This window comes from Ascochyta rabiei, chromosome 12 (assembly GCF_004011695.2).
Source record: "Ascochyta rabiei chromosome 12, complete sequence".
Classification (NCBI taxonomy): Eukaryota; Fungi; Ascomycota; class Dothideomycetes; order Pleosporales; family Didymellaceae; genus Ascochyta; species Ascochyta rabiei.
Window position 1 is genome coordinate 1707004 of NC_082416.1, and position 22935 is coordinate 1729938.

The 22935-nt window shown below is 37.6% G+C and overlaps 2 protein-coding genes across 2 annotated transcripts, besides 28 other annotated features; both read left to right on the forward strand.

The window, feature by feature from the left end:
• Nucleotides 1-253: 253 nt before the first annotated feature.
• EKO05_0007596 (uncharacterized protein) lies at nt 254-2090 on the forward strand (the record flags this gene model as incomplete). The annotated part of the gene is made up of 6 exons (XM_059637084.1): nt 254-753; nt 816-902; nt 956-1376; nt 1428-1564; nt 1633-1704; nt 1802-2090. The coding sequence occupies 6 exons, from the start codon at nt 254-256 to the stop codon at nt 2088-2090; spliced, it is 1506 nt and encodes a 501-aa protein (XP_059493067.1).
• Nucleotides 2091-3503: 1413 nt separating this feature from the next.
• Nucleotides 3504-3555: a dispersed repeat.
• Nucleotides 3538-3583: a tandem repeat.
• Nucleotides 3569-3642: a dispersed repeat.
• A 128-nt stretch (nt 3643-3770) lies between these two features.
• Nucleotides 3771-3911: a dispersed repeat.
• Nucleotides 3912-4362: 451 nt separating this feature from the next.
• Nucleotides 4363-4976: a dispersed repeat.
• Nucleotides 4972-5007: a tandem repeat.
• Nucleotides 4979-11083: a mobile genetic element.
• Nucleotides 7335-7501: a mobile genetic element.
• Nucleotides 7335-7516: a mobile genetic element.
• Nucleotides 7359-7495: a mobile genetic element.
• Nucleotides 10861-10891: a tandem repeat.
• Nucleotides 11084-11116: 33 nt separating the features above from the next.
• Nucleotides 11117-11265: a dispersed repeat.
• Nucleotides 11266-11270: 5 nt separating this feature from the next.
• Nucleotides 11271-11671: a mobile genetic element.
• Nucleotides 11655-11678: a tandem repeat.
• Nucleotides 11676-11752: a mobile genetic element.
• Nucleotides 11753-12880: 1128 nt separating this feature from the next.
• On the forward strand, nt 12881-13115 carry EKO05_0007597 (uncharacterized protein; the record flags this gene model as incomplete). The annotated part of the gene is made up of 2 exons (XM_059637085.1): nt 12881-13000; nt 13050-13115. 2 exons carry the CDS (start codon nt 12881-12883, stop codon nt 13113-13115), a joined length of 186 nt encoding a protein of 61 aa, XP_059493068.1.
• Nucleotides 13116-13357: 242 nt separating this feature from the next.
• Nucleotides 13358-13695: a mobile genetic element.
• Nucleotides 13695-13982: a mobile genetic element.
• Nucleotides 13975-14605: a dispersed repeat.
• Nucleotides 14604-14660: a dispersed repeat.
• Nucleotides 14661-14854: 194 nt separating this feature from the next.
• Nucleotides 14855-15033: a dispersed repeat.
• Nucleotides 15034-15076: 43 nt separating this feature from the next.
• Nucleotides 15077-15103: a tandem repeat.
• A 289-nt stretch (nt 15104-15392) lies between these two features.
• Nucleotides 15393-15856: a dispersed repeat.
• Nucleotides 15422-15460: a tandem repeat.
• A 9-nt stretch (nt 15857-15865) lies between the features above and the next one.
• Nucleotides 15866-16057: a dispersed repeat.
• Nucleotides 16054-16993: a dispersed repeat.
• Nucleotides 16994-17003: 10 nt separating this feature from the next.
• Nucleotides 17004-22935: part of a mobile genetic element that runs on past the window's edge.
• Nucleotides 17205-17240: a tandem repeat.
• Nucleotides 20586-20707: a mobile genetic element.

The following is a 22935-nucleotide window of genomic DNA, read 5'->3' on the forward strand; positions in this document are numbered from 1 at the left end:
AGAGGAATGACCACATAGTCTATAGTCGGGCCGATATAATCTTCATGCTGTCTTGGCTGATCCGGGGATTCCGGACGCTTCCGAGAATCGTCCGTCCTTGTTTGGATACCCTAGCCTTCCGTCAGGTACGCGTGTCTAATCCAGTACCTGGTTGTAACCTGCCCTCAATCCTAGTCTATTGCAGATTAAATACAGTAGTATCTGCACGCTGAAAGATCCATTTGTCGACGTTCTTAGGCGTAGGTTGAAAGCCATGCTATTGTTTACACTATTTACTATTTTCTTTCTTGCTGCGGCAAACGTTCCGTACAGCAGTTCTTCTAGTCTTGAAGTTCCTACTTCAGTGGGAAATGTCATTGGAATAATCGACCAAATCACTCCAGATGTCAAGCAATGGTTAGGAATTCCATTTGCAGAGCCCCCGCTAGGCCCTCTTCGATTCCTTCCGCCAACCAAACCAAAGAACTCTTCAGGTGTCATCTTAGCTCAAAGCGCTGCAGCATCATGTCAGCAGTACCTCAAGGGCGTACCTAATATTTTTAACCTCGTACCTGAATTCAACCCACCAAAACCCTATAGCGAGGACTGCCTATACTTAAACATTGTTGCCCCAAGAAATCCCAAGCACAAGAGGCTACCTGTAGCAGTGTGGGTACATGGGGGCGAGTATACCTATGGCGGTATCAATACTCCATATGAGAAACCGCAGAAATGGGTTCAGAGGTCACAGGAGCATATTGTGGTCCAGATCAGGTTGGTTATTTGTTTCTGTTGAACTAGAGCTCTTCTTTGTGCATTGAGCTAACACAAATAAGCTACCGCCTAAATCTTCTCGGCTTCCCTAATGCTCCTGGATTAAATCAATCTGAGCTAAATCTTGGAATACTTGATATCCGTTTTGCGTAAGTCACATAGTTAAGTGAACAAAGAAAACACCTAGCTAAATGAATAAAAGCGTTGAGTGGGTTCGTGACAATATTGCCAGCTTTGGGGGCGACCCCCTAAAGATTGTGCTCTGGGGTCAAGCAGCTGGCGGCGGCCTAGTAGATGCGTACCAGTATGCCAATGTTGATGACCCTATTGCACGTGGCATCATACAGGAGAGTAGCGTTATCACCTTAGGTGATCTGCACACAGATGTTAATCAGACAACCTGGAAGTGGGTTGCAGACCAGTTTAACTGTACAGGAGACGCAAAGCAAGTCCTTGACTGCATGCGTAATGTAGACGCTGTTATGCTTGAAACACTGCTACAAACGCACACTGACAGTGGTGCTTCCCCCACGTTATATCTTGGTGCAGTGGCAGACAATACCACAGCATTTACGAGGGCTCAATACATGCAGATGGCTGCGGCAAAGAGTATTCCGAAATTAGTAAGCAGTACTCATATCTGCAAAACTTCTACTGTGGCTAATGCAACACAGCCGACCCTAGTAGGGTCGACTGCCAACGAGGGAGCCAACTTTGTTCCATATAGTGCTGATGGCACTACTACTACAGAAGCAGCAATACGCACTGCTACCCTATCAATATTCCAATGCAGGGTTGCACGAGAGACAGCGTATGTACCCACCCTCCTTACCTCTTAGCCTGCGTACCTTTAAGCTGATATCTGTTCCTTAAACAAAGCGCTCGCACAGAAGGAGGTGGTAAAACCTGGCGCTACTATTATGCTGGAAACTTTACCAACATCTCACCCAAGTACGTGCCTTAGTCTCTTGACATTCTTCTAGAAGACAGCAAAATTTCATATCTCAAAGATGAAAATTTCGATGTATTTACGCTAACCATCCAACAGGCCCTGGATGGGCGCTTACCATTTCGCTGAAATCCCCCTTATAACTGGCACGCACGCTGACTACCGCGGCAACTCTACATCGTTTGAGTCCGCGCTCAGCGAGACTATGCAAGAGTACTGGCTTGCCTTCATTAAAGATCCTATGCATGGTCTTACTCAAACTGGATGGCCTGAGTATATAGGTTCAAATGGTACAGTCATTGTTTTTGGCGAGGACGATGAGTTGATTCAAATGCGCGGTGGGGCTGTCCTTGACGAAGGACTCGCAGTTGTTAACTGCACTGTCTAAAGAACGCGGTGATTACGCGTCAACGCTATCGCTCAGGGTAGTAAGAGAATGTATCCAAAGTTACTGTCTCAACAATTATGATTCGTTTGCAAAATACGTATTTTATAAACGAATCGGCCACCTCACAAACTATAAACAACTGTTTAGCGCCGTTGCGCAACACTACTACAATTAAGTGCAGCTACTATATATAGTGCTAGGGTATGTTTTAGATGCATTGCTATTATCTGTATTCTCTATCTCTACTTTGCGGGTACAGGAATAATGTCTAGTTTCACTACAGCGCCTGCAGTGTTGCTCTGAGCGCACCCTCTTTGTAGGCTTCTCACTATTGGTATAACTGCTACACTCCCTTACAGCTACTAAACTAATCACATCTCCAATGGTAAGGGTCTCCTATGTAATAGGTATTATATTTCATAGCTTTTACGCTTTGTAGCTGCTTAAGTTGTGTCTTGCAGGCGCACTGGTCATCCACGCATTAGCACTATCTCGAATGCTTCCGCTTTTGTTAGCGTGACGCGCAGATTGGCGTATCGCGCAGGTTTCCTTACTTAAAGGCTCTAATTTTAAGGGTTCTTTAAATGAACTACCTCTCCATACAGAAGAGCTAGAAAAGTTATTTTAATATCAGAGTTGTTGTCAGGCCTAACCGCACAGTGTTGCTGTAAAGCACCAACTATTATTCCCTACAGTAGAGGGTATGAAACCACCACAGAGTTGCTAGCAGCTTTGTAGCGATTAGTCTACTCTTACCTACAATACACTCTTTACCTACACTTTGTCGTCCAACGTGCCTGACGTTTTGAATCGCTCTCCCTTACATGCAAGGAGTTTTCAGACAAGACAGAAAAGCCGTAGCGTAAGTGGTTCTAGCTCTAGAGGCTCCTAAGACGCCCAATCAGTGGAAGTGATGCCACACCTAGGCGAGTCATTCACTGCTCAGATTTAAAGCATACCGATATCGAACGAGAGCTAGAAGAGTTGCAAGCCTAGATTAAGACAGCCTTAGAACAAGAGGAACTGGATCATCTTCGTTAGATTAAGGCTAGATCTGAGGCAAGAGACAAGACAGCCCTTTACCTGTTATTTACTGCCGTAAACAGCCATATGCTACTGTTCAGAACCCTATTAGCAATAGTATTTAGACAAGACCCTTTATAACAGTTCTAAAAGAGGTACTAGGTAGGATCCAAATACTAGGTAAGGGAGTTTAAGCTACACTTTACTAGATCTATATTTAATATTATAAGGAACTAATATAAGGTTAACTTTCGTTATATAGATCTCTTAAAACAACTTAGAACTCTCTAGAGAACTAGTTATATAACTGAAAAGTAGGCTTACCTAAAGTAGGAGCCTACATGGAAACCTACGCTGGTAAAAGGGTAGGGAGTACCCTAGGGTAGGGTAGGGTAGGGGTTAGGTACAGTCTGCACGGACCTTAGGTAGGGGTAGGGTAGGGGTACCTCTAGCGTGGGGTAGGGGTTAGGTACAGTCCGCACAGACCTTAGGTAGGGGTAGGGTAGGGGTACCTATAGCGTAGGGTAGGTTAGGTTAGAGCTACCTAATCGTCTATAATACTAAAGATAACAAGCTTATTAGTATGCTACTTAGAAATGCTCTATACACACTAAACTTGTTTTAGAAAGATTTAAATAGAAGACAGAATTTTTAGTCTTTATCTATTTATAACAGCTATTTATTACAGAACTATGTATCTTAAAACTATAGTAGCCTTCCTTTCTTTCGCAGCTACTGTTCTTGCTGAGATAGATTTAATAGACTTGTTTCTTTAGTACTACTACTGTGTTACTCTTCTTCTATAACCTCTGTTTCTAGACTAGAACAAGCTAGTAGCCTAAAGAGATTATCTAGCTTATCTATAGCTGCTTCCTCCCCCTCTTATATCTGTGCTAAAGTAATAAAATTCTTTAAAATTATTATCTAGCGTATTATAGTTGCAGATAACCTGTGCTGTTAGTCCCTAATTACATCTCTAGCTGTGTTAAACACCTATTTAACTTTAACTTCTGTTATTAGTACTGTAGGTATATCCTTTGCTACACAAGTAAGTTATAGATAAGTTACAGTTTTAATCTTCTACTAGTCTAGTAGATTAACTCTATCTACCTGTTGTATGCAAGGGGTACTAAGATAGGCCTCTCCCTCTTACTAGGTGTAAGCCACCGCCTTAGTATTATTAGACAGGATTAAACTCTAACTGTAGGATAAAAAGCTCCTATTAGCTTACTAGACTAATATTACAGATTTTTAGAACTAATCATCTTCTACTAAATTTTATACAGGGTTCAAAAGTGCTTATGTAGAGCAACCTAAGTTGTTATTACTATAACAATTTAGGTACTGTAAGAATTGCTCTTAGTATATATATGTTTATTTAAACTTCCTAGATATTATTCTTCTAACGTTGTTAGTAATAGTATATAATAAACTGCTATAATAATATTACCTTACACACAGTAAGCTTCTAGCTTAGATCTAAGATTATAGCACAGAAAAATAAAAACTATAACTGTCCTCTGTTTTTAAACAGTACTTAGATAGCTTAACACAACCTTTTTACACAGCCTCTCTTACAACTTCTAACTATTCTAATATATTAGCGTAACCTAGGTTGTTACTACGCCCTTTTATTATTAAAATAAGAAAGCTAATGGCTAGTTTTATATTAGCTAGATGTGCTAGATTAGAGGCTTCTAAGACTTAATAAGGGTGCTAGGTGCCTTCTTAAATTGCTGTAGTATTATTGTAACAGCCTGCAGGTGCTGCCACTTAGTTACCACTAGGTAGGGTTTCCTAAGATCTTTGAAATTAGCTTCTACTACTATATGATATGTAGAAGCACCTTCTCTATAGCTAAGTAATTGATTAATTAATTGATTAATTGAATTAACGTCCTGTGTAAGTCTAAGACTATATAAGACAAGAGCAGTTAAGCTACTCTAGTAATTTAAGGAGTGTGTCTGTAAAAGGGGATAGTAAATGTGTGTTTAAAGTCCTGTAGTGAGAGCCTATGCTCTAGGGAGTAAACAGCAGTTTTTAGGTGTCTGTTGTTTGTTGTAGGTACCACTTGCAGGTGCCTATTCTAGTGTCTAAAATAAAAGCTAGAGTAGCTAGAATTTCCTAGGTTGTGTGTAGTAGTAGTTGTATTAAAAGTTGTTGTCCTTATAGGCTGTCCTGTATTGTTTTCCTTGCGTGTCTGTATTCTTAATAGCTAAGTAGAAGGTTTGTGTTATTTGTGCGTAGCTGCAGGTATATCTGTTGTTATCTACCTTCTATATATTATGTAGGTATGCTTTGTTATATCTATATCCTAGTTTTAGTTAGTAGTAGGCACTTGCTACCTCTCGTTTAGTGTTTTTAGGTAGTTTTATCCTGTTTATTAGTTCTAGCTAGTATTTTGCTGCGTAGGTGTCTGTTTTCCTTAGAATTGCTTTAGCTGTGTAGGTAACTAGTTTATAATCCTATTTGTCTGTTGTAATAGCTTTGTCTTAAATTCTAGCTATAGCAATGCTTGTTAAGTTAGAGGTAGGCCTCTTTTTTGTTACTTATTTTGCTTGAGAGTCTGCTTTCTTGTTTCCTGTAATATCCTGGTAGCCAGGGGTCTATTTAAGGCTGATTGTGGCTCCTTTATCTTTAATATTTTTAGCTGCCTTTATGCAGCGTATTCGCTAAGCCTGTCTAGGCTTATTTAAAGGACTTTTAAGTCTTAGGATAGCTGCCTAGTTATCTGCAAAGACTTAGATGTTCTATCCTGTAATAGCTATAGTAGCTCCAATTTTAAAGCCTCTTATTATGCCTTCTAGTTCTCTAATGTACACAATTTAGCCTTTGCTAATATTGTAGTTTGTAGGGTAGATTTCCTTAGGCTCTTGTTTGTAGTCTAGGACTGTAATTCCTACTCCTATACCTAGGCCTCCCTCTATAGAAGAAGCGTCTGTGTAGATAGCTAGTATATTACTTCCTACTTTTTATAGCATCTGTATTTTGTATAATTTTACTTCTTCTTCTTTTAGTATTCTTACGATTTCAGTTTAGTATGCTATAGCCTTGTTCTAGGGGCAGAAGTAGAAGTCTTTTAGTTTCTCTTCTCTTGTGCTAGGTATAGCCTTTTTTATAGACTATGTAATTTACATAAGCTGTGTAGGAGGTCCTATTCTTAGCCTAGTACAGTTAACCTCTCTTTACTCTGCGCTAGAGTTTAGGTCTGTGTTTTGTAGGGTGGACTTTAGCTGTTTTTATAGCGGTGTAGATAGGGTAGTTCTTTAGTAGCTTCCTAGCTCTAAAGGCGTACTTTCTTATTGCATAGTGTAGCCTTATAGTAGGAGGGGCTAGTGCTGCCTCTACCTCCTAGGGTATTATAGTTTAGGTTTAGAAGGTGCCTAAGATTTTCCTAAGTACTAGGTTCTGTAGTCCTTGTAGTTGTTTTGCTATTCTAGCTTGTTGCTTCTAGAAGACCTAGCATCTATAGTCTGCTATGCTAGTAACACAGGCTAGGTATATTTACTAGAGGACAGTAGGTATAAGGCCTTTGCTGCTGTTTGCTAGTCTGCACATTCTGTAGAAGGTGTTTTTTACCTAGCTAATCCTTATAGCAGCATGCTCTTTAATAGAGAGCCTGTTGTTAAAGTAGATTCCTAGCTATTTAACAGTCTTTTTTAGAGTAATTATAGACATGTCTATCAGGGTAAGAGTGTAGGTTTCTGCCTTTTAGCTTGTAGTAAAGTAGATAAGTTCAGTTTTTAGCGCATTAAACTGAATTACACAGCTAGATCCTTTTGCAAATAGGTTAGCTATATCTCTTTCTAGTAGGTAGATATTTTTCTTTAGGCTGGAAGATAATACTGTAATAGCTAGGTTGTCTAGATAGATAGTGAGTAGTTTGTAATTAACTAGAATATAGGTCTAATATATATCAGGAACAGAATAGGTAAGATAGAGCTTCCTTATAGGATTCCAGCGTTTATATTACTAAATTTCTCTATTTCTCTATTAAAGGACAGTTGTAGTTTGCGTCTAGAGATGAATGATTAGATCTAGGCAATTAGGCTGCACAGTAGCTTTAGCTGTTGCAGGATAGTAAGTAGTTAGCCTAGTAAGACGTAGTATAAGGCTCATTTAATGTCTAGGAACACTATAGTTGTTGTACGCTTTAGTTTCCTTTATTCTTTTACTTAGTTTAGTAGCAATATAGAAGCGCCTATAGCTAATTTTTGTACTCTTCCTCCTAGTTGTAAAGGGTGTAGTAGGGTAGTTGTTTCTGCTAGTATACTAAGCTGTTTAGCTACTAGTCCTTCTAAAACTTTACCTAGGTAGCTTAGAAGAGCAATTACCCTATAGGCTTTAGGGTCTGCATAGTCTAGTTTGTTTGGCTTTTTTAGGATGATTCCTGTTACTCTTTTCTAGATTTAAGGGTAGTACCTATAGTTAAATAGGGTAGAGAATATATAGAAGAATATGTCTATTTCTACTTTATATACTGTAGTAATAATCTCCTAGTTTATTACATCTAGTCTTAGGGAGCTACTTTAGATTTATAAGGAGTAGGCGTGTTCTAGCTCTTCTTTAGTAAGGGGTAGCTATTCCTAGCTACCTTCTTAGTAGGTTCTCCACTCTATAGGCTAGGAGGAAGGTAGGCTAGGGAAGAGAGTGTCTCTTAGTGCTAAGCACTTGCCTTAAAAGAAGTTCCCTATTCCCCTAGGGCCTTATATAGCATGTATGCCTTAGTTGCCTATAGACCTAGTATAAGACATTACCTTAAAGATTAATTTTATATCCTCTTTTTCTAGGAATTAATTCTAGTAGTTACGCTTTGCTGCTCTTACTATTTGTAGGTAGCTATTTCTAGTAATTAGGTAGTTCCTTTTCTATATGTAGGTAGTTGTAGTGCTAGTTACTAGTTCTCTCTGTAGAAGGCGTTGTTTGCTAAGCATGTTTATCCTAAGTATTTTTAGGTCTAGGTTCTACTAAGGCTTGCTTCTTGCACTAGTAGAGCTTTGTAGGATTGTAGTTTTAGCTGTATTTGTTATCGCTGTAGTAAGCTCCTTCCCTAATGCTTTAAGCTGCTTCTCTAGCTGTCTGTCCTCTCCTTAGATAAGAAGTAGAGGTGTGCTAGTAGAGTGTCTAGGGCATGTGGTATTAAGAGCAGGGCTTTTTGCTAATTCCTTTGCTAGCTCCTTCTAAAATAGGTCTTAGTCTGCCTTCTTAGTGTTAAACCAAGGAGTAGGGCTGTTTAGAAGCTGTGTTCTAGGTGTTGTAATTATAAACAGGATGCCTAGGTAGTCTAAGCCTATACCTGTAATGGTTTACTAGTCTTCTATTTAGTTTATAAGCCTGTTTATAGCAAAGGTAAGTTCTAGAACACTTTCCCTACTTATGTTTAGCCTGTAGAAGGTGCCTGTGCCAGAGTTGTTTAGTAGCTCTAGGTTTTACTCTTCTATCTAGGCAATAAAACTACTAGCTTTTAGTGTTATAGTAGTTATAGTAGGGTCCTAATAAGGGTGGTAGGTGTTAAAGTCCCCTAGTAGGATTAAGTTAAACAGAGTGCAGCTATTTAGAAGTTTTCTTTCTACTATTATTATTTATTATGTGTTTGTTATGTTGTATATATTGTAGATTGTAAAGTTTAACCTAGACCGCTAGACTGTAATAGCTAGGAAGTCTGGGTTAGGGCTTAAATCTGCGGCTAGGGTGATTTGTGCTGTTGTTAAGCGAAGGACGTAGGCTAGGACGCGTGGCCTTATGCTGTAGTCCTGTAGTAGGGGTAGGTTTTGTGTAAAGGAAGGGTGGTTTACAGAGTGTGTATCTAAGTAGTCTAAAGGTGGTTATTAAGTAGGGGTAAGCTATAGTTCTTGTACTAAGACAAGGTCTATAGCTAGTTCTACTGTAAGTTATAAGGCGCTCTCTAGAGCTTATACACTCTTATTTAGATTTACTTATAGAATCCTTAGGTTGTCTAGTATTCTAGATGCTTTTATACGTTTATTATAGCCTTATAGGCTGTATATTAAATACTATCTACTGTATATGCTTCTTTATAGTTTATGCACTTAGGTATAGTGTGTACATAGGCTCTACCTATAGTTATACACATATTACACTTATATAGTATTATAGGGTGTTTGTCTACGTATATTTTGCATATAGTGCTATTAAGGCACCTATTCTCTATGTGTCTAAATTGCTGACATTTTTGGCATTATATAGTAGGAGGTGTAGTAATAAACCTCTCTACTCTTATGCTAGCTCCTAGTAGGTATCGTCTATTCTGTATAGCTTGTTATACTTCTTTTTCTATTTCAAACGCTACACAGATAGATCCTAGTTGTTACTTTTGTCTCCTTTTGTAGCTTGTTAGCTAGAATAGGTTTCCTACTATTGTCAGGCCTTTATTAAAGGTAATTATTTCTAACTTAAGCACCTCTAGGTCCTGGTTTGTTTCTAGTAACATAGGGATGTTGTGTAGGATTAATTTGTGCTATAGTTCTATTAAAAGGGCTTTCTTGTAGGTAGTAACTATTTGCTAGATTACTTAGTTTTTAAGCAGGTATTTTGCTGTAAAGGAGGGTGTTGTAGTAAGAACAATATTGTTCCTTCTGCTTAGGCTAGTAGAAATAATTATAGAGAGGCTTACTCCTTTATCTATAAAGGCCTTGTTAAAAGCATTACGCATTTCTAGGGGGGCAAAAGAGGTTAGTTCTTACTCTAGTGTAAGAACTAGTTAGTGTACACTTAGGGAGTTCTTTATAATAGTAGGTTGCTTGTTCTTTGTAACTGTCTGCTATTCTATATTCTTAGGAAGGTTGGCTAAAGCTGCAGTTGCGTATAAGGTAGGCTGGGTAGAAGGTTAAATAGTAGAAGTCTTAGTAGCTAGGGTAGGTTTTTAAAGGAGTTTTGCTCTTATTTTAATTAATTTAGACACTGTTTTAAGGTTAGATACTTAGGACGCTAGGATAGATAGGCCTTGTTTGTTTATCCTGTTGTTTTCTATGTAGTCTTAAAAGATTTCTAGAAGGTCTAAGAGGTTTAATTGTTCCTTGTTTAAGGTAGCTAGGGAAGAAGCCTTGATAACTATTATCCTGGTAATAGATAGAGCTTCTTTTACTGTTTCAGCAATAGGAGCTTAGTTTATAGGCCTAGTAGCTATATTAAATTAGAAGGGGGGAAGCCTAGGTGCTGTTAGAGTAGCAGGTCTACTAGCTGGTCGTTTAGAGGGAGCAGAGGGTAGAGGTAATGTTATAGTTCTGTTAAATATACTAGGTTAGTTTATTCCTAGAGTAGATTATAGGTTTAGTGTTAATAATAAGGGTATAGACAGAGGTCTAGGTATTGGTGTAGGCTAGTACATCTCTCCTAGAGGGGTTAAGGAGCTAGGGGGGCTTATTTCTATTGTCCCTGTGTTTGGAGAGTAATCTCTATTAGGTGGTGGCTCCGGTTCTATAGTCCTGGGTCCTGGTCCTAGGTGGGGTTTTCCTTCTCTTTTAAAAATGAAATAACTAAGAAATGACTAGATAAGAGCTTGTTTCTGCACAGAAAGAGGTACCTAGTCTCTATCTGCTTTTTAGAGCTAAAAAACAAGGAAAAGGCAGTCTTAGCTTTACTATTCTTGCCTTTGTTCTATTCTTACTGGCCTAACTAGTAGACCTCTAGGAGTAGAAAGAAGGGGTTAAAAGCAGAAAGCTAAGGAAAGGCTTATTGCTATCTAGAAGGGATAGGATGTTTTGTAAGTTGTTGTGTTCTTTTTTAGTAAGATCTTATAAGATAAGATAAGATAAGATTATTATTGTAGGGGTAGTCTGCGCTCTGCGAATCCGAATTTTTTTACAATAGATTAGGTTAGATAACCAGGCAGCGTGCAGCAACTAGACGCCTAGAGGGTCTAGGAAGCTTAGGATAGTATATCCTCGCTAGGTTAAGATATATTCTAATGTTTTTTCGGTATGCAGGGCCCTATGTCGAAACTTTGCTTTTTGAAGGGGAGATATTGTTAGGCTCTCAGCCTTACTCTTAGCCTTAGGCATGTGGATACGTCCACCTCGGACCTGTAGAAAGCCTTAGGGCAAACAAATACTGTTCTGGCCGCTGTCTCACTATTAAAGTAAGCATTGTTACCTTTTTGGCATGCTTGGCACGGTGGGCAGAGCTGTAGCCTTAACAATAATAACAGATATATCTGCAGCTACATATAAACAACTCAACACCTTCTACTACGGTTTAGAGAGTATAGAGACGTAAGGAAAACAATACAAGACAGCCTATAAGGACAAAGGCGTATAGCAACCCTACTACTACACACAACCTAAGGAATTCCAGCTACTCTAGCTTTTATTTTAAAGACAAGAGTAGGCACACGCAACTGGTACCTACAACAAACAAAAGACACCTAAAATCCTCTGTTTACCTTTTAGAGCATAGGATCTCACTATAGGACTTTAAACACACATTTACTATCCCCTTTTACATTCACGCTCCTTATATTACTAGAGTAGGTTAACTACTCTCGTCTTATATAGTCTTAGACTTACAAAGGACGTTATGCTTATTAATTAATTAATTAATTAATTATATAGTCTGGGCTAACAAGCCCTATAGTAGCTCGCTGAGACTAGCAGAGGCACCTCTAGGCCCAGTGCCTAACATTAGCAAGGCTATTGCCATCTCTACTACCTATTGTTTAATAGATAACTCTTACTTGCCTCTAAAACTAGAATCTTGTTACTTTTCGTTCTGTCTGCCTCTAATCAACAAACTGTTAGAACAACTCCAATTTAAGGTTAGGGAACCAATCATCTCTAACTAGATATGATGTTAATTGCTTACTCTAACAGAACAACGCTATCTACTCCTAATTCTACTATATAATACTAGCTGTACACTTAGGGATTTTAAAGTGTTTAGTAGTCTCTGCTGCTGTTGGCAGTCTTTAAATACTATTGTACATAAGACCAGCAAGTAGTTTACGCCTCTAGATAGAGTTGTTACAGGTAAAGTGATGCATAAAGTGGAGGATAATACAGAGCTTCTTAGCAGGTAAAATAAGGTTTCTAGAGCGCGCTAACAGAGGTGTTACCTGCTAGCTTTTAGCGCGTAGCTCCTCTATTGTTGTAAGTTTTAGTCCTAGCGGCATCTTAGATAAACAATAATATTAAAGGTTGCTGCTATTTAGCTTAGTAAGCGGCAAAAAATAAAAACAGTAATATTTTGTACGTGTTAAGGGGTGGGTAAGACACGTTACAGAAAAAAAGTAAACAGATTTAGTGGCACACGCTAACAAGTAGTTGAGCAGGTTTCTGATATTGGTCTAAGCGCATCTAGGGGCTTCTATTCGTCAACATCTAATCCACCTTAGCCCTACTAAACCACCCCCTGTAAGCTTGCGGCTAGAAAATTGAGTTTTTACGGTAGGCACTGAACGTTCGGTGCTCTAAAAATTGACTGTACTCTATTGGGGTTTAGGTATACCTTAGCGATAGCTCCTTAAACACAATTGCCATTCAATACCGCCAGCTCCATCGCCCAGGGTCAGGGGTTCGGCCTCATCGGCAACATGGTAAAACCTTTCCAAAACACTGTTGGTACTAGCGCTTACTTTTCTACTGTCATTCTGTTTTTATAAATTCTTCCTCCGCCTGATTCAATCCACCAACCCATCAACCCATCAACCCAAAAACCCAGGAACCTAAAAACCGAGCAACCTAAGAACTTATTACATTCAATCTTATAACGTGTCTTACTAAGACTACCTTCTTTGCTCTTAATAACTCATTATGCATTTCTTCAAACTTGTTACTGCTTCACTAATGTGCCTAGTTGGCACTTCCATTGCGGCATGCCATGATAACTGCAATCGTGGTAACGTTGGAGCTGGATGTTCTGTTACCTGTGATGTCAGTATCTCTCCTAAAGCTCTTAAACAGAATACTAATAGATGTATAGGGCGGCGGTACTGGATATGGAGTGTGCGCAGATAATGGTGGATCATTCTACTGTGCGACTGGTTAAGGTGCTGGATTTTGTTCGGCTATGTGTCGCAGCATTTGCAATGCTGCAGAAACACTGAAATCAGTTGAGCCAATGTAGCAAGTTAGTGGGGCGACAATGAGAATGCAAAACTACGAAATGCTCCCGCCTCCATAGCTCTTGGGCTTCGTTCTTGTAAACTATCTAGCTTGTAGTTACTACAGGCTGTCGCTATGATACTAGACACTCAGCAATAACACTTAGGGAGCTATACAATGTCCGTGCGCGCAACAATTAAATTTGCGCAGCACTCGAACCATTATAACTACACTATACTTTAACCTGTCTTATCTTAACAGCTATAACAGCTATTTATCACACGCTAATAGTGATTAATATCCTTTAACTAAGTAGAGAAACTCATATACTAGTATTTTACTACTAAAATTAAAATAAATGTAGAACTTTAGTCTTAAGAGAAAGGCGCATAAAGGGGCCTAGAAGACTAAGGATATTAATTAATAACGTCTAATGCGTAATAGGCAATAAAGCTTATAAAGTACATAGAATTACTTGTTAACTGTTACCTACCTTCTACACAAGAGAAATTACAGAATTTTGCACAACAAAGCGAAATACGGACATAAGACTCTACAGTGTCTACACACCTAAAATTCCTTAGAATCTGTTTTTACCTAGCTAGGATATACCCTTCTAAGCATTCTACAGCCTATAGGCGTCTAGTTGCTGCACGCTGCCTAGTCATTTAACCTGTCCTTTTAGAAAAAAATTGTATTTGTAAAGCACAGACTACTCTCTTTTTAAACTATCTTTTCTTATTACAGAAACGTCTAAATTAAAGAACAAAAAAACTAAAGAAAAAACCTATCTACACTACAGATAGCAGCAGCATGCGAAGACTAAGAAAAGCTAATCCAGAACTGCTAGGTACATCTTAACTAGCAAGGCTAACCTGTATAGAGATTAGCTGAAATCCTATAGGGTAATATCTGTAATATGTTAGGAAAGTACATTATAAAAATAGTAATTAAGAGCAGCTTAAACGGAGAGGGTACGCAGTAGTTAACCTGTTAACTACTGTTAACCTATACGCGCAAGAACTTTATACTTAAAGTAATATTAAGATTACTAGCAGTGCTATTACTATAGACCTTAATGTGGACTAAGATATAGGCCTTCTAAAAGAAAATAACTACGCCTAAATACTTAAGACAGTTATAATAGTGTTAAAAGAAAGTAACAGCTGTAAGGTTTTAAAAAGATAGGTTAACAGTTAATCTATAAAAATAGTCAACTTAATATTAACTACCTGCTATATTAAAGATGCTTTAGTTTCTAAAGCGTTATTAGGTTACACCCCTACTAGTTAGAACAACAAAAGTAAAAACGCAAGATGGAATGTCCCTAAGACAGTAACATTTAAAGAAGAAATAGATGTTAATAATTACGTACCTAACCTAAAGACACTGAAAGATGTAAATTGGAACTAACTGCTAGACAACCTTATTGTAACGACGCAGGATAATAGAAGTCTCTAATAGGCGTGGGTATCAGCTACGAGGTGTAAAGGAGCACTAGGATAGTTTACAAAACTCTAGTTCTTTCTTTTTCTACTTGTATGATATCTAATTATCTATTAGGGGGCACCTATAAGCCTCTAGTAGTATTACGTTACAAGAAGCATGTCTTTTAGCTAGAGAGTAACTTACTTTTTATAGATGGCGTTTAAAGTAAAATCTTTAAATATTAGTTTTATGTTTTTCTCTAAGAGACTTACAAATACCTTTAAAGACACTAATAAGGAAAGATTAAATAGACTTATCATAAGCCTCTAAAGTGCTAGCCTAGATCTAAAGATTATTTATTAATTAAAGAGTAACTTCCTAAACTACGCGTACGAACGGCATCTTAGGTATTAAAAATCTAGTCAACCTTTAGTATTAACAGATAATACGCAGCGTAACTACTACCTTAGTTTTAGTTATTAAATAAAATAATAGAATATAATAACATACTGCTGGCCTTAAAATAGTACCTACGCTATAGTGTCGCAGCAGGCACCCTGTAGGCAGACTTAGCTGCTAGGGGCTTTCTTACTAGCGTGCTGCTAGTTACAGCTAATCCTTAGCTTAGGACAGCCTTGTTCCTGCGACCTCTGGCTATAATAGTAATTAGGTAGTAGGCTGTAAAAGTAGGCTGTAATAGTGGGCTGTAGTAGTAGGCTGTAAAGATAAGTGTAATAGCAGGTGTAATAGCTAGCAGGCTGTAATAGATGTAATACTAGGCTGTAATATTGTGGTACACCTAGGTTGCGTAGTAGAATTGCAGTAGTGTAGCTGTTGTAATAGTGTAGTAGTGTGGTGTAGAAGGTAACAGTAGAGTTTGTTAATAGGTTAGTGTAATAACGCGTGCAGAGGTCGGTGCGCTCCTAAAGCTTAGGCTACTACCTTTTAAAAAATAATTATAGTCTGTAGCTAGTAGAAAGTTATTACAACTAATATACACTAGTATAACTTTAATAAGAACTTGTAAAAACTAACAAGAGTGTAAATACGCTAAGCTTACTTTTTTAGCCTAGGCTATATCTATCCTAATAAAATTTAATATTGTTAGACGTATTGCAAACAGCTTCTGTTGATTTAGCGCTAGCGTTTGTTGTTTAGGCATTAGTAGAGGCAAGGCTACTGCTTAGCGCAAGAAAACTAGAATCTATTATTAATAGGTGATTATTGCAACTATTATGTATATATATTTATACAATAGTTGTTAGGATCCCTTTCGGGAGGGGTGGCACGTTATTGAGCACTTGAAGGTAGAGAGTGTAATTGCAGGTTATAGATGGACGAATCGCCGCCGAGTAATCAGAGCGATTCGGCCAGGTTATATAGATACGCCACCCCTGCTTCATTTACAGGGCCTTCGGTCTCGGTGCGGAGCACTCGGGGACTAGGGACCTAACAATAGTAAAATATAATAACTTACAGATTCTGTATATACGCTAAGCACATTCTTTTAATATAGGTTGTACCTACCTCTAAGCTGTTTTAATATTGTAAGAAGGGGTTTTTATGGTTTTTGTTGTTCCAACGCTATCGTTTGTTGCTTTTGCGCTAGCAAAACAGGGAGAGATTAAGCACAGACTAGCTGCTAAAAAGCTTACTACCACGCTACACTTCTATAACGCCTTCTGTATCTATACTACCTTATATATCTACAATACCACACATTATTACTACCTTCTATTACAGTTAACATAATTAATCCTAACGCTAAATATATTAAGAAGGATAAGGAGGAAGATATGCTAACCTTTACTAGCACTACAGGTACTAGTATACTAGCGAGCTTTAATTTTAAGAAGTAGGATTAAATAAATAAGGGAGTTATTACAGCTTGTTATAATAGTTAGTGCTTACAATACTAGGGTTTCTATTAAAAAGACTTTAGGATTAATTGAGTCTTTAATTCATATAGGTAGATTAGGGCTGTAGGCTAATAGATTAGCACAAAAAGCCTATTGAATACAGAGCTAAGCGACAGTATCTGCGCAGTTTAAAAAAGAAATTTAGCTGCCTTACCTAGTAAAGAGAAGTAAATTATTCATAAGGTAAAGGCTGCTAATTAAGCAGCAAAGCACGAGTCTAGGCTAAATTTAGGTTGAGACTAAACTTCTATTTAGCAGATCGTAATGTTTAAACTGTAATAGTAGTCTAGGCTAAAGAAAATATAGCTCAGCAACGCTTTAAAGTACTTGTTAGGACTTAGATATTACGGCTTCTTTTTACAAACAATCACTTACTAAGAACAGCTAAGTAGCTTAAAAACAAGCTAAGACTGTTTCTAAGAAGTAGGGTAAACTTAAGTATAAATATAGATCTTTGCGCACTATAATAGGCCCTAAAAGAATCACACACAACAAAGCGAAATTTCGACATAGGGCCCTGCACACCGAAAAAACATCAGAATCTATCTTAACCCAGCGAGGATATACTATCCTGAGCTTCCTAGACCCTCTAGACGTCTGGTTGCTGCACGCTGCCTGGTTATCTAACCTAATCTGTTGTAAAAGAATTCGGATTTACAGAGCACAGACCTCCCTAAAAAACAATAATCTTATCTTATCTTATCTTCTAAGATCTTACCTTAATAAACACAACAACTATTAAAACATCCTATCCCTTCTAGATAGGAATAAGCCTTTCCTTAGCTTTCTGCTTTTAACCCCTTCTTTCTACTCCTAGAGGTCTACTAGTTAGGCCAGTAAGAATAAAACAAAGGCAAGAATAGTAAAGCTAAGACTGCCTTTTCCTTATTTTTTAGCTCTAAAAAGTGGATAGAGACTAGGTACCTCTTTCTGTGCAAAAACAAGCTCTCTTCTAGTTATTTCCTAGTTATTTTATCTTAAAAAAGAGAAGGAAAACCCCACCTAGGACCAGAACCCAGGACCTAGGACTATAGAACTGGAACCACCACCTAATAGAGATTACTCTCTAAACACAGGGACAATAGAAATAAGCCCCCCTAGCTACCTAACCCCTCTAGAAGAGATGTACTAGCCTACACTAATCCTAAGACCTCTATCTATACCCTTGTCGTCTACACTACACCTACAATCTACTCTAGGAATACACTAACCTAGTATATTTAACAGGACTATAATGTTACCTCTTCTCTCTGCTCTCTCTAAACAACAAGCTAGTAGACCTGCTACTCTAACAGCACCTAGGCTTCCCCTTTCTAATTTAACATAGCTACTAGGCCTATAAACTAAGCTCCTATTACTAAAACAGTAAAAGAAGCTCTATCTATTGCTAGGACAATAGTTATCTAGGCTTCTTCCCTAGCTACCTTAAATAAGGAACAATTAAACCTCTTAGACCTTCTAGAAATCTTTTAAACTATACAGAAAACAACAGGATAAACAAACAAGGCCTCTCTATTCTAGCCTTCTAAGTATCTAACCTTAAAACAGTGTCTAAATTATTTAAAACAAGAGCAAAACTTCTTTAGAAACCTACCTTAGCTACTAAGACTCCTACTGTTTAACCTTCTACTTACCCTACTTTATACGCATCTGCAGCTTTAGCTAACCTCCCTAAGAACACAGACTAGTAAACAGTTATAAAGAAGAAGCAACCTACTATTATAAAGAACTCTCTAAGTACACGCTAACTAGTTCTTACATTAGAACAAGAACTACCCTCTTTTACCCCCCTAGAGATACGTAATACTTTTAATAAGGCCTTTATAGATAAAGGAGTAAGCCTCCCTATAATTGCTTCTGCTAGCCTAAGTAGAAGGAACAACATTGTTCTTACTATAACGCCCTCCTTTACTGCAAAATACCTGCTTAAAAACTAAGTAATCTAGCAATTAGTTACTACCTATAAGGAAGCCCTTCTAATAGAACTATAGCACAAAGTAATCCTACACAACATCCCCACGTCTCTAGAAATAAACTAGGACCTAGAGGTGCTTAAGTTAGAGATAACTACCTTTAACAAAGGCCTAATAATAGTGGGAAACCTATTCTAGCTAACAAGCTACAAAAGGAGACAGAAGTAATAACTAGGATCTGTCTGTGTAGCGTTTGTAATAGAAAAAGAAGTATAACAAGCTATACGTAATAGACTATACCTACTAGGAGCTAGCATAAGAGTAGAGAAGTTTGTTCCTACACCTCCTACTACACAATGCTAAAATTGTTAGCAATTTAGACATATAGAAAACAGGTGGCTTAATAGCACTATATATAAGATATGCGTAGACAAATACCCTATAACACTATATAAGTATAACACATATAGCACTACTAGTAAAGCTTACGTATATATAATACCTAAGTGTATAAACTATAAAGAAGTATATATAGCAGATAGCATTTAATATACAGCCTATAAGGCTATCATAATTACACAAACACATCTAGAATACTAGACAACCTAAGGATCCTATAGGTAAATCTAAACAAGAGCGTACAAGCTATAGAGAGCGCCTTGTAACTTGCAGTAGAACTTGCTATAGACCTTGTCTTAGTACAAGAACTACAGCTTACCCCTACTTAATAACAACCTTTAGACTACTTAGACACATACTCTGTAAACTACCCCTCCTTTACATAAATCCTACCTCTACTATAGGACTATAGCATAAGGCTACGCGTTCTAGCCTACGTTCTACGTTTAACACTAGTACAAATTACCCTAATAGCAAACTTAAACCCTAACCTAGACTCTCTAGCTATTATAGTCTAGTAGTCTAGGTTAAGCTTTATAATTTATAATATATACAACTAAACAAACGCATAAGGAATAATAACAGTAGAAAGAAAGCTTCTAAATAGCTAAACTCTGCCTAACTTAATCCTACTAGGGGACTTTAATACCTTCTACCCTTAGTAGGACTCTACTATAACTACTATAACACTAAAAGCTAGTAGCTTTGTTGCCTAGATAGAAGAGCAAAACCTAGAGCTAGTAAATAACCCCAGTACAGGCACCTTCTACAGGCTAAACATAAGCAGGGAAAGTGTTCTAGACCTTACCTTTGCCACACATAGGCTTACAAACTAGATAGAAGACTAGCAAACCCTAGTAAGTATAGGCTTAGACTACCTATACATCCTATTTATAATTACTATGCCTAGAACACAGCTCCCAAACAACCCTACTTCCTGGTTTAACACTAAGAAGGCAGACTAGGACCTATTCTAGAAGGAGCTAGTAAAGGAATTAGGAAAAAGCCCTGCACTAAATACTACAAGCCCTAGACACTCTACTAGCACCTCTCTACTCCTTATCTAAGGAGAGAACAGAGAGCTAGAAAAGCAACTTAAAACAACAGGAAAGGAGCTTACTACAGTAATAACAAACGCAGCTAAGACTGTAATCCTACACAGCTCTACTAGTGCAAGAAGCAAGCCTTAGTGGAACCTAGACCTAAAACTACTAAGGACAAACATGCTTAACAAACAACGCCTCCTACAGAGAGAACTAGCTACTAGCCCTACAACCACATACATATAGAAAAGGGACTACCTAATTACTAGAAATAACTACCTATAAACAGTAAAAGCAGTAAAACATAACTACTAGAATTAATTCCTAGAAAAAGAGGATATAAAATTAATCTTTAAGGTATTGTCCTATACTAGGACTGTAGGTAACTAAAGCATACCTGCTATAAAAGGCCCTAGGGAAATAGAGAACTCCTTTTAAGGCAAGTGCTTAGCACTAAGAGACACCCTCTTCCCTAGACCACCTTCCTCTCAGCCTATAGAGTGGAGGACCTACTAAGAAGGTAGCTAGGAATAGCCACCCCTTACTAAAGAAGAGCTAGAACACGCCTGCTCCTTACAAATCTAAAGTAGCTCCCTAAGACTAGATGTAATAAACTAGGAGATTATTACTACAGTATATAAAGTAGAAATAGACATATTCTTCTATATATTCTCTACTCTATCTAACTATAGATACTACCCTTAAATCTAGAAAAGAGCAACAGGAGTTATCCTTAAAAAGCTAAACAAACTAGACTATGCAGCCCCTAAAGCCTACAGGGTAATTACTCTCCTTAGCTGCCTAGGCAAAGTTACAGAAAGACTAGTTGCTAAATAGCTTAGCATAATAGCTGAAATAACTACCCTGCTACACCCTTTACAACTAGGTAGAAGAGTACAAAAATTAGCAATAGACGCCTCTATACTACTGCTAAACTAATTGCAAGAACAAAGGAAACTAAAGCGTACAATAACTACAGTGTTCCTAGACATTAAAGGAGCCTTTAACTACGTCTTACTAGGCTAACTACTTACTATCCTACAACAACTAAAGCTACCCTGCAGCCTAATAGCCTAGATCTAATCCTTCCTCTCTAGACGCCAACTACAACTGTCCTTTAATAGAGAAACAGAAGAATTTAGCAATATAAACGCTAGAATCCTATAAGGAGGCCCTGTCTTACCTATTCTGTTCCTGATATATATTAGACCTTAATTCTAGTTAATTATAAACTACTTGCTGTCCTACCTAGACAACCTAGCTATTACAGTATTGTCTACTAGCCTAAAGAAAAATATCTACCTACTAGAAAGAGATATAGCTATCCTATTTGCAAAAGGATCTAGCTATGTAATACAGTTTAATGCACTAAAAACTAAACTTATCTACTTTACTTTAAGCTAAAAAGCAGAAGATTACACCCTTACCCTACTAGATAGGTCTACTATAACACTAAAAAAGACTGTTAAATGGCTAGGAATCTGCTTTAACAACAGGCTCTCCTTTAAGAAGCATGCTGCTACAAGGATTAGCTAAGTAAGAAACACCTTCTATAGAATGTGTAGACTAGCAAACAGTAGTAAAGGCCTTATACCTACTGCTCTCTAACAAATATACCTAGCTAGTGTTACTAGCATAGCAGACTATAGATGCTAAGTCTTCTAGAAGCAACAAGCTAGGATAGCAAAACAACTACAAGGACTACAGAACCTAGCACTTAGGAAAATCTTAGGCACCTTCTAAACCTTACCTATAATTCCCTAAGAGGTAGAGGTAGCACTAGCCCCTCCTATAATAAGGCTAAACACTGTAATAAGAAAGTACGCCTTTAGAGCTAGAAAACTCCTAAAGAACTACCCTATCTATACTGCTATAACACAGCTAAAATCCACCCTATAAAACACAGACCTAGACTCTAGCACAGAGCAAAGAGAGGTTAACTGTACTAGGCTAAGAATAGGACCTCCTACACAGCTTATGTAAATTACACAGTCTATAGAAAAAGCTATACCTAGCATAAGAGAAGAGAAACTAAAAGACATCTACTTCTGCCCCTAGAACAAGGCTATAGCATACTAAACAGAAATCTTAAAACTACTAAAAGAAGAAAAAGCAAAAGTATACAAAACACAGATGCTATAGAAAGTAGGAAGCAATTTACTAGCTTTCTACATAGACGCTTCCTCTGTAGAGGGAGGCCTAGGGATAGGAGTTGGAATTACAGTCCTAGACTACAACTAAGAGCTAAAGGAAATCCACACTACAAACTATAATATTAGTAAAGGCCAAATTGTATACAACAGAGAACTAGAAGAAATAATAAGAGGCTTTAAAATTATAGCTACTATAGCTACTATAGGATAGGACGTCCAAGTCTTTATAGACAACTAGGTAGCTATCCTAAGACTAAAAACTCCTTTAAATAAGCCTAGATAAGCTTAGCAAATACGCTGTATAAAGGCAGCTAAAACTATTAAAGATAAAGGAGCTACAATAAGCCTTGAATAGACCCCTAGCCACTAAGACATTACAGGAAACAAGAAAGCAGACCTTCTAGCAAAAGAAGTAACAAAAAAGAGGCCTACCTCTAACGCCACAAGTATTGCTATAACTAGAATCTAAGTAAACGCTATTATAACAGACAAATAGGTTTATAAACTAGTTACTAATAAAGCTAAAGCAATCCTAAGGAAAATAGACACCTACGCAGCAAAATACTAGGTAGGACTAACAAACAGGATAAAACTACCTAAAAATACCAAATAAGACATAGTAAGTACCTACTACTAACTAAAACTAGGATATAGATATAATAAAGCATACCTCTATAACCTACAGAAGATAGATAGCAACAGATGTATCTGCAGCTACACATAAACAACTTACCACCTTCTACTTAGCTGTAAAGAATACAAACAAGTAAGAAAAACAATACAGGACAACCTATAAGGATAACAACTCTTAATACAACTACTACTACACACAACCTAGGGAATTCTAGCTACTCTAGCTTTTATTTCAGACATTAGAATAGGCACCTGCAAGTGGTACCTACAACAAAC